This window comes from Lithobates pipiens, unplaced genomic scaffold (genome assembly GCF_037356315.1).
Source record: "Lithobates pipiens isolate NorthernLeopardFrog02 unplaced genomic scaffold, aLitPip1_a1.2 Scaffold_16, whole genome shotgun sequence".
Taxonomy (NCBI): Eukaryota; Metazoa; Chordata; class Amphibia; order Anura; family Ranidae; genus Lithobates; species Lithobates pipiens.
This window is the reverse complement of record NW_027507748.1, coordinates 558,206,279-558,220,972: the sequence shown is the minus strand read 5'-3', so window position 1 is coordinate 558,220,972 and position 14,694 is coordinate 558,206,279. Positions and strand designations below refer to the sequence as shown.

The 14,694-nt window shown below is 44.0% G+C and overlaps 1 protein-coding gene across 1 annotated transcript in view; it reads right to left on the bottom strand.

The window, feature by feature from the left end:
- The window catches only part of SHMT2 (serine hydroxymethyltransferase 2), a 171,629-nt gene that overhangs the window by 49,773 nt on the left and 107,162 nt on the right, over window positions 1-14,694 (bottom strand). Inside the window, exon 6 of the mRNA XM_077483572.1 lies at window positions 7,831-7,953. Coding sequence (XP_077339698.1) covers window positions 7,831-7,953 — 123 coding nt within the window. The remainder of the gene's footprint in view (window positions 1-7,830; window positions 7,954-14,694) is intronic.

The window sequence follows — 14,694 nt, the reverse complement described above, 5'->3', positions numbered from 1 at the left end:
GAACCCATGAATATCACCAAAGACTGGGTTTCCTCCTTTCTAATGGTTTGCCAAGCTTTAACTGCAGCGGTCTTCAGTTCTGTCTGCGGGTCTTTTTGCCTTCAGTTTTGCCTTCAGCAAGTCAAATGTATGCTCAATTGGGTTGAGATCAGGTGATTGACTTAGCCATTGCAGAACAGTCCACTTTTTCTCCAAAAGCTCCTGGGTTGTTTTTGCAGTGTGTTTTGGATCATTGTCCATCTGTACTGTGAAACGCCATCCAATCAGCTTTGCTGCATGTGGCTGAATCTGGGCTGACAGTATATTTCTAAACACTGCAGAATTCATCTGGTTGCTTCTGTCTTCTGTCACATCAATAAACACCAATGACCCAGTGCCACTGGAAGCCATGCATTCCCATGTCATCACACTGCCCCCACCATGTTTTACAGATGACATTGTGTGCTTTGGATCACAAACTGTGCCAAACCTTCTCCACACTTTTTTCTTCCCATCATTCTGGTATAGATTAATCTTAGTTTCATCTGTTCAAAGAATGCTTTTCCAGAACTGGACTGGCTTTTTTGGCAAAGTCTAATCAGGCTATTCTTTTCTTCAGGCTTATGAATGGTTTGCACCTTGTGGTGGGATCCTGTATTTGCTCTCACTTGTCTGGATGTTGTGAATGGGTTTTTCTTTGCCACAGAGAAGATCCTGCGATCATCCACCACTGTTTTCTTTCGTGGCTGTCCAGGCCTTTTTATGTTGCTGAGCTCCCCAGTGCATTTTTCTTTCCTCGGAATGTACCAAACCGTTGAGTTGGCCACTTCTAAATGTTGCTGCTATCTCTCTGATGGATTTTTGTTTAAGCCTTACAATGGCCTGTTTCACTGACATGGACAGCTCCTTTGAACGCATGATGTAGGTTCGCAGCAATATATTCCAAATACCACACTTGGAATCAACTCCAGACCTTTTACCTGCTTAATTGATGAAGAAATAATGAAGGAGTAGCCCACACCTGGCCATGAAATAGCTTTTGATTCAATTATCCAATTCCTTTTGGTCCCTTGAAAAAAGCCGTTGGCTATTGAGAGCTGTATTTCCTAAACCCTCTGATTTGGAATTACATACCTTCAAATTAAACCTGAGTGTCCACTTTCAGCCCATATCCATTATATAACTATAGCTTACAATTATGAGCTTTTATTTATCTAAAACTTTTATTCCAAAATGAAAATAAACTGTTGCTGTAACAGCTTATAACGTGTGAGCTGGGGTTCAGCTTTTATTTATTAATTAGTCAAGTCACTCCAAATCTAACACTACCACTAACTACTAACACTATACACAGTTGTCTCTGTTGCTCCAATATCCAGAAAGGTGATAGTCTAAGTAGGAAGTGTGTTACTGGCCAAATCCCAAAGCAACAAATGAAGTAAAAAAAAAAAAAAAAAAAAGGAGAAAGTGAATGCAGCCAACATATTTAATGGGTAACTTCAATTCTCTTTACTGTCAATTCTCCCCATCAAAAATAAACCACCTGTTCTGAAGGCTCTGCTTAGCCTTCGGGACCCTGAGGAGACTCGAGGCCCATCTGTGCACATACAGGGGTGTTCCTGCCAGACATGACAGGATCCGGGTCCGAATCTCTGGTGTCTTCGCGTATGCACGGTAAACCCATGCATGCGCAGATTTCTGCCGCGACTCGAATCCTGACAGCAAATCTACAAACACGTAGAATTCTACAACATGCATGCATTTAAAAGGCTAAAGGGAATACATTTCTGAGCAAGAATACAGGGTGTGCAAGCACTGCATAAAAAAAAAAAAAAAAAGAAGTCAGAAGCACTGTTCTGATAAACATAACTGTTTCTACTATACTGGTAACACAATTGAAAAGGGCGTGACCTGGCACAGCCAAATGGCAGGCCTCCATCCCAGATATAGGTTACAGGAAAGGCGAAAAATTGGTACTTTAAATAATGGTAGTCACATGACTTACACTTGTATTTCATGCTATGAGCAGTGTAATTTAAGTAATGAGTTGAGATGATAAACAATAAGATGGATACAAAAAAATATATACATAACGGAACCAGATATATATTTGGGTATCGAATAGCACTCGGCACTTTCATGGCGTACAGTATACTGTAAAGAATTATCAATAATAATTAGTGCCCTCTAAAAAGGGGAGAAAGCCTATTTTCCCCAAAAAATGGCAACAGGTCAGTGACTTACAACTCTGCCCGTGAACTTGTGGGGATCTCAGGTAGGGTGTCTCCTCCGGGGTTGAGGCGGGAAAACCCTCCAAGGACCAAGGAATGCAGCCAAAGGAAGGCCGGATGGCCACAGCACAGTCCAAGAGTGATATGTGTGCAATTATTGTGCATGGTGTCCTACAAGGAATGTATAAGAAAAAAGTAAATAAAGGAATGGTAGTGTGTGAATGTGAAAGGTCATCAAGTGTTCCCACGGAGGGCACATTCACACCTACCACCACCTTATATGTAGTCCCTTCGAGGGAACACTTAAATGACCTTTTGTACTCAAACACTACCATTCCTTTATTTACTTTTTTCTTATACATTCCTTGTAGGATACCATACATGATAAGTGCACACATATCACAATTGGACTGTGCTGTGGCCATCTGGCCTTCCTTTGGCTGCTTTCCTTTGTGGGTTTTCCCGCCTCAACCCCAGAGGAGACACCCTACCTGAAATCCCCACAAGTGCAGAGGCTGTGCAGAGGTTGGGCCTTGGGGCAGAGTTGTAAGTCACTGACCTGTCGCTTTTTTGGGGTAAATAACCTTTCTCCCTTTTTAGCGGGCACCAATAATTATTGATATTTCTTTACACTATATTGTCGCACTACATTCCCGATGAGTGGCTGTAACGGCATGAAACGCGTTGAGTGCCATTAGATACCAAGATATATCTGGTTCTATTATGTATGTATTTTTGCTGTATCCATCGTATTGTTTATCGATCATGTCAACGCATTACTTGTATTTCATGCTATGAGCAGTATAATTTAATATATAATTTAAGTCATGTAACTACCAATTTAATAAATACAATGCCTATTTAAGAGTTTGGTATGAATTTTAGATAATAAACTCATTTATATATACATGTGTACTTATTCAATTTTTATTTGATATGGTGGGCCTCATTTAAAGTCACAATTTCTCTCCTTTCCTGTAACCTACGCTGGTAACAATTACCTGTATGAACCTATATTGCATAGTTGTGGGCGTGTATACAGGCTGTAGTGGAAATCTCCTCCTACCTGAACTCTCAGCACTGGAGAAACTTTGAAGTTTATCACTGACCGTGGTATACAGTGGCAATATTTTAATGTAAAAAAGATTTATAAGCTGTGGGCACTGTGTGTGTGTGTGGATGAACTATTTTCATAATACTAAGTTTAGTAACTCTTTAAAATGTCCAAATGGAATGAAAATGCGGTAAGCAAAAAGTTGTAACATTTATGGTGTTGCAAAATGTTAAGTGCACCAATATGTTTTATTACCAATGTTCTTTTTTTTTCCATAAAGCAGTTCTCAATTGGTCGAGGCAGGGAGTACCCGCCTTTTAGATGCATTTCCTCACTTGACCTGTGTTTGGCTGTACAAGGAGATGATGTGGGTTGTCCCTTGTGCTTCTCCTTGTGACTTGTCACTGTACATCTGTGAAGCCATCTGGGGGAGGAGCCAAGGTGTGGTTTTGGTCACTCTGGTGATGCATGCCAACAACCACGCTGCTTTGTGACGTCACATACCTACATGCAACGGGTGTTCGCGTCCCCGCGTGAACTGCGGGCAGCGGATGTTTCTGGAGTCTCTTCTGGCGGTGGGGGTACTTAGGACGCAATTTGGTCTCTAATTAGCACTACATCCCTAGATGGTGCAGTCGCATGGATCGGTGAGAAATGTTCTTTTTGTTCTAGGCTTTGGTGTTTTTCATGGGCATTTGGATACCTCATTTGGGTTACAATGTGCTTACACTCCGTAATCTCAATTTTTTTTTTTTTTTTTTTTTTTTACAGATAGTTTTGTCTGATTAGACTTGCCCTTCTTTTGGCAATGCAATATTCTCTGTGCCAGCTTTTTATTAGATGCCAGGCTGCCTTTATGTTGACTTATATGCCATCACCTCGGTACCACTCCTTAGAGCGGTCAGTCAGCTAGCTCGTAACAGATGCGGCTCAGCAGCCACTCAGCTGTTAATACAAGCAGCGAGAGGGGACATCCCATGGCCCCCTCCCTGTCACCTTCGGCCGCTCGCTCGGGCTCTCCCATCCCATCGGGAGATCTGAGCCACCAGCCAGCACGTCCGCCGGCTGGCCGAAGGCTCGAACAAAGCTTTTGCTTTGTTCATCTCTGATTTAGTGACCCGGAAGTGATGTTATGACATCACTTCTGGATTACTGCCATCTTAAAGGCGCCAATTTTAAAAGATAGGAACTGTGCTTGACAAATTTGCTTTGAATCTAGGAGCCAGCTTAAAAAGTTAGGAGACAGTTTTTTTTTGCGTGGTATGGATTGTCAGCACCCGGGGTAAGGCCAGTAATTTTCACCCCCTAACCCTAACTCACAATGGAGCTGTGAGTTAATTAAACGCTGTTACATCAGGGTTATGGGCCGACTAGAAAGAGTAAGGCTGGCAACAGATGGAAATGGTTGGCTCTGGCAGGTGCCACTGGTTGGCTTAGGCAGGTGGCACTGGATTGGAACTGGCAGATGGCACTGGCAGGTGGCACTGGTTTGGGACTGACAGATGGCACTGGTTGCCACTGGCAGGTGGCATTGGTTGTCACTGGCAGATGGCACTGGCAGGTGGCATTGGTTGTCATTGGCAGATGGCACTGGTAGCTGGCACTGATTGGCGGTGGCAGGTTTCACACTAGGGATGCACCGAAATTTCGGCCGCCGAAACATATCGGCCGAAAATGGTCCTTTCGGCAAAAAGCCGAAAGAGAATTTCCGCCGATACTGGTGCCGAAAATGGGGCGGGGCTTGGCCCTGCCCCCGGTGCCGCCCATCATGGGGGGGGTGTCCTATCTTTAGCTCTCCTGCTCCCCTCCCTCCTCACCTATGCTGCAGTCAGCCTGTGGGGTCTCGCTCTAAAGTCCCCCTCTCCACAGCGGTGGCTGCATATGTCTCCTCAGCCGATGTGTAAATCGACTGTGCAGGAGCTGGGCACGATATTCACTGTGAAAGTGAAACCAAAGCAGAGGCGTCTAGCAGTGTGTGCTGTGCTCTCTGCCTCCCCCTAGAGTGCAGTACCCAGCATGGAGATTAATGAAGAGCTGCAGCTGCCAATTTAAAAAAAAGACTGTCTATATATGTTTGTATGCCTGTGTGTTGTATGTATGTATGCATGCATGCACATACATATACATATACATATATAGGTATGTGCATGTTTATATGTATGTATGTATGTGCATGTTTATATGTATGTATGTTGTGTGTGCATGTTTATATGTATGTATGTTGTGTGTGCATGTTTATATGTATGTATGTTGTGTGTGCATGTTTATATGTATGTATGTTAAGTGTGTATGTGCGCATGTATGTGTTATATGTGTGTGTGTGTGTGTGCACGCGTTTTTATATGTGTATGTTTATATGCACTGGTGAGGCACAGGCAGGCTACATGGCGGGCACTGGTAGGCTGCTGGCACAGTGAGGCTGCATTGATCTCCTGTAGCATGTCCGCAATCTCTGACCAGCTCATGTAGCATGCCTGCAGTCTCTGACCAGCTCCTGTACCATGCCTGCAGTCTCTGACCAGCTCCTGTACCATGCCTGCAGTCTCTGACCAGCTCCTGTACCATGCCTGCAGTCTCTGACCAGCTCCTGTACCATGTCTGCAGTCTCTGACCAGCTCCTGTACCATGTCTGCAGTCTCTGACCAGCTCCTGTACCATGTCTGCAGTCTCTGACCAGCTCCTGTACCATGTCTGCAGTCTCTGACCAGCTCCTGTACCATGTCTGCAGTCTCTGACCATCTCCTGTACCATGTCTGCAGTCTCTGACCATCTCCTGTACCATGTCTGCAGTCTCTGACCATCTCCTGTACCATGTCTGCAGTCTCTGACCATCTCCTGTACCATGTCTGCAGTCTGACCATCTCCTGTACCATGTCTGCAGTCTCTGACCAGCTCCTGTACCATGTCTGCAGTCCCTGACCAGCTCCTGTACCATGTCTGCAGTCTCTGACCATCTCCTGTACCATGTCTGCAGTCTCTGACCATCTCCTGTACCATGTCTGCAGTCTCTGACCATCTCCTGTACCATGCCTGCAGTCTCTGACCATCTCCTGTACCATGCCTGCAGTCTCTGACCATCTCCTGTACCATGCCTGCAGTCTCTGACCATCTCCTGTACCATGCCCGCAGTCTCTGACCAGCTCCTGTACCATGCCCGCAGTCTCTGACCAGCTCCTGTACCATGCCCGCAGTCTCTGACCATCTCCTGTACCATGCCCGCAGTCTCTGACCATCTCCTGTACCATGCCCGCAGTCTCTGACCATCTCCTGTAATATGTCCCCAGTCTCTGACCATCTGATGTATGAAAATATTTTTTAAAAACAGTCATTTTCGGTATCGGTGCTGTTTCGGTATCGGTTTCGGTTTCCGGCCTAGTGTATTTTTCATTTTCGGTATCGCTTTCGGCACCAAAAAACCCATTCGGCGCACCCCTATTTCACACTGAGCACTCGGTAACTGTGTGAAACTCACAAGTAATAGAGCGGAGAGAAGAGCTGTCAGAATGGAGCTGAATGTCGGGGTGGGTGGGACCCAGCAGCTATCAAACACTGACCAATGATTGGGCTGCTTAAGAAAAGGGGTGGGGCCACATACACGTAGCGGCCCGCCCAGATCCCATTGAATGGTGTTTGATAGCTGCTGGGTCCAACTCCCCCCAGACATCAAGCTCAAATCTGACAGATCCTCCTCTCTCAGTTACTTGTCAATTTCACACACTCAGCGGCTCCGGCAAGCATCAAGCGCAGCGCTGAGTGTGGAGAAGGGAGGACGACGGCGGTCAATGTTAATGCACTGCATCTGTGGGGCATCGGGAGTTATAGTGAGTGGGCTGGTGGCAGCCTAAGCGCCAGGGTGCAATTTCTGGTCGCCATGGCGACCTGGCGCCTGGGTTTTGTCGAGCCCTGAGATAGAAAGTATTCAAATAATCTGATCTTGACGTTTTGAATACTTTCAAGCGCAGAGGAGGTGCTTGGGGTCTTATAGACCCCTAATCCCTCCATAAGAGTACCTGTCACTGCTTATTACGGTCACAAGGGATGTTTACATTTTAAAAAGGACAGTGTAAAATAGATTTTTAAATGTACAGGATATTAGCACCCGATATTGGCTATCGGCCTGAGAGGCAGCCGAAAAAAAGTATGTGTGTGTGTGTGTGTGTGTGTGTGTGTATATATGTATACATACACACATACATGCACACACACACACACACTCTATAATGTATGTTGTTATTTGTGAATCTTGCAACACTTGGTCAGTCCCATATTGATGTAAATGATATATTTGTATTTTCAGTTTTAGGTTTCTGGATATTATAATCTTGACTAAAGAAAACCACACTATTGTTAACAGAATAGATATATTGAAAAGGTCACACAATGCATGGAAACCCATATCAATAAGCAGGAACTAAAACATTGCACAAGAACAAAAGGATTACAACCAAGAATCCTGGTGGAGCAAGCTGGAATAATGTCATTAGCAAATTTTAACAAGAAAACATGAGCATATTAGAAAAAAAACACACTAGAATAGAACATGTTAATAGAAGATATACCACCTACCTTTCTAATCCTGGCATAATCTATCAGTCGTGCATATGCACTGGTCCCAGCAATGATGAGTTTTGGTCGGAAGAGACGAGCGGTCACCTCTAATTGGTCATAGTCAATTAACCCAGTCGCTGGCTAAAAAAAACAAAAAAAACAAAACAAAGCTAAAATAAGTGGACTGCAAACATTGCTGCACAAAACAGATTTAGAGACAAAACTACAAATGCATTTTGGCTGCTGTCTGCCAAGAAAAAATCTTGACAGTTCCTGTATTTAAAGTGGTACAAAAGTCTAAAAATTATTTTATTACCTCAAAGTGGCTGTAAACCTCATTCATGAAATCTGACCATATATATATATATATTTACTTATCTCTCTCCAAAGCTCTGAATCCAGTGTCTTACTGCTGCTCAGTTCCTCTGTTATCAGCATAACTTCTAAAAAGTTCCCCAACACAGAAGATAAAAGCAGCTGGAAATAACTGAGGCTGCATTCATACGACAGAGTTTTGAATCGCTGGCAGATTTGCTGCCAATCTGCCTGCAATTTGACAGCGCCATTGTGTGAATGACAAATCGCAAAACTTGTATTTGAGATGTCATTCATTTGAATCACCTATAAAATGTGCTGCAATCACGCCAATCTGCATCGCAGGAAGCACCCTGCCCAAAAAAAGTCCAGGAGCTTCTTTTGGGACACATGCTTCCAGTGCTGCATGTGTGTGGATTGCTGCAGACCTGCACCGTGATGAGGTGTCATTCAAATGCGAGTTTGACGATTTGTCATTCACAATGGGGCTGTCAAATTGTGGGCAGATTCGCAGCAAATCTGTACGCGTTTCAAAATGCTGTAGTATGAATGCAGCCTTAGAGAGATAAGCAGAGAGTCGGTCTTGTCACAGCACAGTTCTGCAAGTATCTTCGTTCCTCTTACTACGTGGAGGGGGGGGGGGGGGGGGGTGAGTAACTTTCACACAGTGTATGCCCAGACTCCCCTCCCACTGCTGAAAACAGGAAAAACATTTCTAACACGATGTACACTTTCCAGAGTGTCGAAAGTTAAAGACAGCAGATATACATGTAAAATTTATGTAGGATGATTTGTTTAATCTGTGTGTATAATCCGAGGTTGTTCACGTCACTGGACAGAGCATAATCCCCAATCTCTGTTAAATTAGTAGGTGCGATGACCAGCAGGGTTGGAGATGCAATTCGGTGTACATCTTGCGGCATGTATGCGTTCCTTAATCATCTGATCAAGGGCAAATACTGCTGTGCAAAATGTAAGCACATTGTTTACCTGGAAGCCCAGATTCTGAATGTAGGGAAGCAACTGTCAGCACTGAAAAGAATCTCCATCTTCAAGGAGAGCTGGGAACGTAGCTGGTAGGGGCCAGAACAGAGGCAGGTGGAGACAAAGTTGTGCAGGCACCAGAGTGGAGTAGTTGGGAGAGTCAAGAAGGGTAGAGGGGAAAGAGTCAGGGAGGCTGATCCTTAGCTGGAACATCCCAATAAGTACGCCCTGTTGTGTGGCATTGGGTGAAACCAGCCAGGGACCAGCACTGCTGGAGCAAAGTGATGCCGCTAGCTGCCAGGGGAAGAACTCCTCCAGTGAGTGTGGGGGGATGCCAAGGGTAAGGAAAGGAAGACTTTGGTGGTAGGGGACTCAATTCTCAGAAGGACAGGAGGGCAACCTGTCACAAGGACCTGAAGCGCCGAACTGTATGTTGTCTACCAGGTGCTCGGGTTGGGCACATCACGGATCTGTTTAACAGATTACCAGGGTGCACAGTGGCAACAATGAAAAAGTCAAAGGAAGATGTGGTGTTATAAAAAAAAAAAAAAAAAATTCAGAAATACTACCGGTACCTGGAGCCACATCAGAAAGTCAGAGGGAGATTAGGGCAGTAAACCAGTGGCTTAGGAGCTGGTGTAGAAAAAAAGTCAAACATTTTTGTAAAGGAGCTTCAATATGGAAGTCTCAGCAGTATACAGTGGGGGAAAAAAAATTATTTAGTCAGCCACCAATTGTGCAAGTTCTCCCACTTAAAAAGATGAGAGAGAGGCCTGTAATTGTCATCATCGGTATACCTTAACTATGAGAGACGAAATGTGGAAACAAATCCAGACAATCGCATTGTATGATTTTTGAAAGAATTTATTTGCAAATTATGGTGGAACATAATTATTTGGTCACCTATAAACAAGCAAGATTTCTGGCTCTCACTGACCCGTATCTTCTTCTTTAAGAGGCTCCTCTGTCCTCCATTCATTACCTTTATTAATGGCACCTGTTTGAACTTATCAGTATAAAAGACACCTGTCCACAACCTCAAAACAGTCACACTCCAAACTCCACTATGGTGAAGACCAAAGAGCTGTCGAAGGACACCAGAAACAAAATTGTAGACCTGCACCAGGCTGGGAAGACTGAATCTGCAATAGAAAAGCAGCTTGGTGTGAAGAAATCAACTGTGGGAGCAATAATTAGAAAATGGAAGACATACAAGACCACTGATAATCTCCCTCGATCTGGGGCTCCACGCAAGATCTCACCCCGTGTGCATCTGGACAAAACTATGAGGCATGTTCACTAATGCAAGGAGTCTGCCAGACAAGATGGGAGAACTAGAGCTGCTACTGTATGAGAAATTTGATTTTGTGGGAATTTCAGAGACCTGGTTCAATAGCTCTCATGATTGGCTGGCAACCATTCAAGGGTATTTCCTATATCGAGGGGACAAGGAGGATAAAAAAGGGGGAGGGGTATGCCTGTATATCAAAAATGATATACAGGTGAATGTGAGGGATTATGAACAGTCTACTGACTGGTATGGCACCAGCTGACTGGAGAAAAGCCAATGTAGTACCAATCTTTAAAAAAGGACCAAGATATATCCCTGGGAACTAGAGACCAGTTAGCCTAACATCAATAGTATGCAAGCTCTTGGAAGGGATAATAAAAAAAGGTATCATTAGCAGTAATCAGCATGAATTAAAAATTGTTCTTGCCAAGCAAATCTATTAACCTTCTGAGGAGGTGAGCTGACATCTAGATGAAGGAAGGCCAGTAGACGCAGTGTATCTGGATTTTGCAAAAGGCGTTTGATACAGTTCCCCACAAACTTTTACTATACAAGCTAAGGTCTGTCAACATGGACCAAAGAGCGAGTACCTGGATTGAAAACTGGCTACAAGGTAGAGTTCACAGGGTAGTGATAAATGGGGAGTACTCCGAATTGTCTGACATGGAAAGTGGGGTCCCTCAGGGTTCTGTCCTGAGACCAATCCTATTTAATTTATTCATAAATGATCTGGAGGATGGGATAAAAAGCTCAATCTCAGTATTTGCAGACGATACTAAACTAAGCAGAGAAATAGTTTCTCCGCAGGCTGCGGAAACCTTGCAAGAAGAGCTGAACAAAATTAATGGAGTTGTACGTGCTGCTGAGAATGCTGAAGGACTAGAGTCTGTGCAATTAAAGCCTATATTTAGTGTTTTTTTTTTTAATCAGCACAAAAGTACAGTACTAACATTCAATGGGAAGTGTCCCTTGTGCTGATGGCTGCTTTTTGAAGTCTGAAGTCCTCTGTACCCCCCACCCCCTTCCAGCGCTGTGGGGATTATTACAAGCTGCTGGACCTATCATAGGCATTCAAGAGTGGCAACTATGCCCGCTCTTTCCGCCTTCCTCCATTCACAGACTATTGCTTCCAACAATGAAAAGTGCTCTATGAATGAAAGAAGTGGATTTACATTCATCCAACCATCCTCTATTCATAGATAGCTTTTCATTGCTGGAACCTATTGTACAGTTTCTATAAATGGAAGAGGAGGGTGGAAAGGGCGGATATAGTTGGCACATTTGGGGCGGCACAGTGGTGTAGTGGTTAGCACTCTCACCTAGCAGTAAGAAGCGTCGCTGGTTCAAATCTCAACCACAACGCCTGGAGTTTGCATGTTCTCCCTGTGCCTGCGTGGGTTTCCTCCGGGTACTCCGGTTTCCTCCCACAATCCAAAGACATGCAGGTAGGTTAATTGGCTTCTGTCCAAAATTGGCCCTAGTATATGAATGGGGACCTTGGATTGTGGGCTCTTTGAGGGTAGGGACCGATGTGAGTGTGCAATGTACAGGAGCAATTGTAGACACTCAATCAGGTTGAACTGGATGGACTGGTGTCTTTATTCAACCTTACTAACTATGAAACTATTTGACGAGTGCCTATGACAGGTTCAGTGTCTTCAATAATCCCCCCCCCCCAAACACGGGAAGATAACCACTGGGTAATGAGAAATATTTGTAGCAAAGGACTGAAGATATCAACTAAGCAGCCACCAAGAAACTTCATTGAGAGTAAGTCCAAGTCCCTTATGCTTAAAATAAGTAAATTTAAGCTTAGGCTTTAAAATTTACCCTTGGGAATAGTATGACCCCAATTTGTATGTGGGTACACGTCATGTTGGGCGCATTATTTGAACAGATGGTTTACTATACTGGGATCCAGGGATACACATAGGTTGTAAGCTTTTCTCTGCGAGCTGAACTTTAGGTCAGCGGGGCAGTGGACGGTGTCAACAGTTTATTTTTTTACAATATTTTTTCGTCACTTTTTTTTAGCAGCCCTGTTGGGGGACTTTGGTGAAATATCAGGGGTACATACAGGCTCCCTGATATCACACTTTTGAGACAGAAAAGGGGACAGAGGACAGATTTCTCCAATCCCTTTCTCTGCAGCCTCAGTGCACTGGACAGTGAATGAATGGGAAGTGCTCTGTTCTGAGCAGCCTCCTGTTCATTCACAAACTGAAGCATAGTAAACAGTTTGCTATACGTTAGTTATCAATAAACCGAGTGATCGGTATCGATCACTCATAGTGTTCATTCAGAAAAGAAAGGGGCTGGTAAAATAGGATTTTTGTAGCAGCTTACCTGTAAAATCCTTTTTCTTGGATTATATAGGCACCTTTAGGTGATGAAATTGGAAAAAGCTGCGCTACAATGTCTCAATGTATTAAGTCCACAGAAACTAGCATACTGATATGGAAACCAGTCAATTAACCATATAGAAACTGAAAGTCGCTTGGAAATGTAAAAAACACTACAATGTGCAAACACAGAGTGCCCGACCATCGTAACCGTAGATTCTGCTTTCCAGATGGCAAGTTTTAAAGGCAGGTGGCTATAGCCCAGCCTAGGCCTTTAAACTTGCAGGTGGCCACAATGGCAGCGATGTCAGATGGTATTGACCATTCCCTCTATCCCGCTAAAATGACCGTGTGTGTCCAATGGATGCCCAGGAGGAGAGAAAAACACTAGCCATCAGAGTCAATGTTTACACTCGCCAGCTGGGTCCTTGCTGCAGTGTTTCTCCATCTGATTCCTTTCACACGTGTGGTTTGGCTGTGCTCTCCTATAGGCTTTAGGTGATGGACACTGGCACACCCTAGACAGGAAGTTTAGCTCCCTATATAACCCCTCCCCTTACTGGGAGTACTCCAAGAAAAAGGATTTTATAGGTAAGCCATCTTAAAAATCCTATTTTCTTTATTGTACATCACGGGACACAGCCACAGTAATTACTGTATAAAATGCCCCAGCGCAATGCTATCCGAGGGGAGGGAGACACAAGCAAAAGTAGGGTGCAATCAGACCTGGGGACCGATACTGCTGCCTGCAGCAAACTGCGCCCAAAGGCGACATCCTCATGTTTTCTTACATCCACCTGATAGAATCTGGTGAATGTATGGACTGAAGACCAAGTTGTGGCCTTGCAGATTTGAGCCATGGAGGCTTGGTGATGCACTGCCCGTGAAGCACTAACAACCCTGGTAGAGTGCACTTTGATTTGAAAACGTGGAACTTTCCTCCTCAAACCATAAGCTTGAATAATTACTTGCCAAATCCACTTAGCAATAGTAGATTTCGACGCTGCCTGTCCTTTCCTAGGACCTTCATGCAACACAAACAAAGCATCCGTTTTCCGAATCTGAGCAGATGCCTCCAAATAGATTTTGGGGGGAAGGAGAGGCAAAACACTGCTCTTAAACAAAACTAGCTGCTAACATTCAAACAAAGTTAAAATACATGTATAAACAAAAAAATGTAGCGCTGTGAAGTGAACACTACGGAACCAGAAAGTGATTTCTAAGTAGGTATAAACAACCTGTGTTTAAAAAGACAGAGAAACGTTTTGAACTGCAAGATGAGTGTAAACAACATCAAAAACATGGTGCAGTTATTAGTGCAATATAACAATAACAATGCCTAATTAATATGGCAACAGTGGGGTCACATAACATAAATCCTGTGTGGACAAACTATTATCAGTTCGTCAGTATATACAGTTCATCAGTCTAGGCAAAAGTCTCCTTATATGGCCAGTCTTCTCATATCACCCAGGACAATATGGACACCAACAACAGCAATCTATTTGTCTGTAGCAATCTCTGCAGCACTCTATGAATATAAAGTAGGTACTCTTACCAGAGCTGTTGGACCCGCATGCCCTATGACAGTGGGTCAAAAGAGCTTGTAATGCCGGAAGGGTGTATCCCAGCTGCCAGTGGGCTGAATCGTAATGTCCTTAGTCTTGGATGGAGACACGCAAGGCCAAAACTTGCCGACCAATGCTGTACTCACTTTTGAAAGTGGTGATATCCAGAGGGCCCAATGCGTTCCTGCCCCTGTTGATGACCGCTTGTGTCGAAACACGTCGGGAAGCATTACTTGCACCCTATATTGCTTTTTTCTTCATACAATTTGTTATTGTGATCACTTTTTATTTTTGTACAATATGTATATTTTTTATAAAACCAACCCTTTTTTTTACCTACACCATCCGGAGCTTTTTTTTCTTTTTCCTGTTATATGCCACC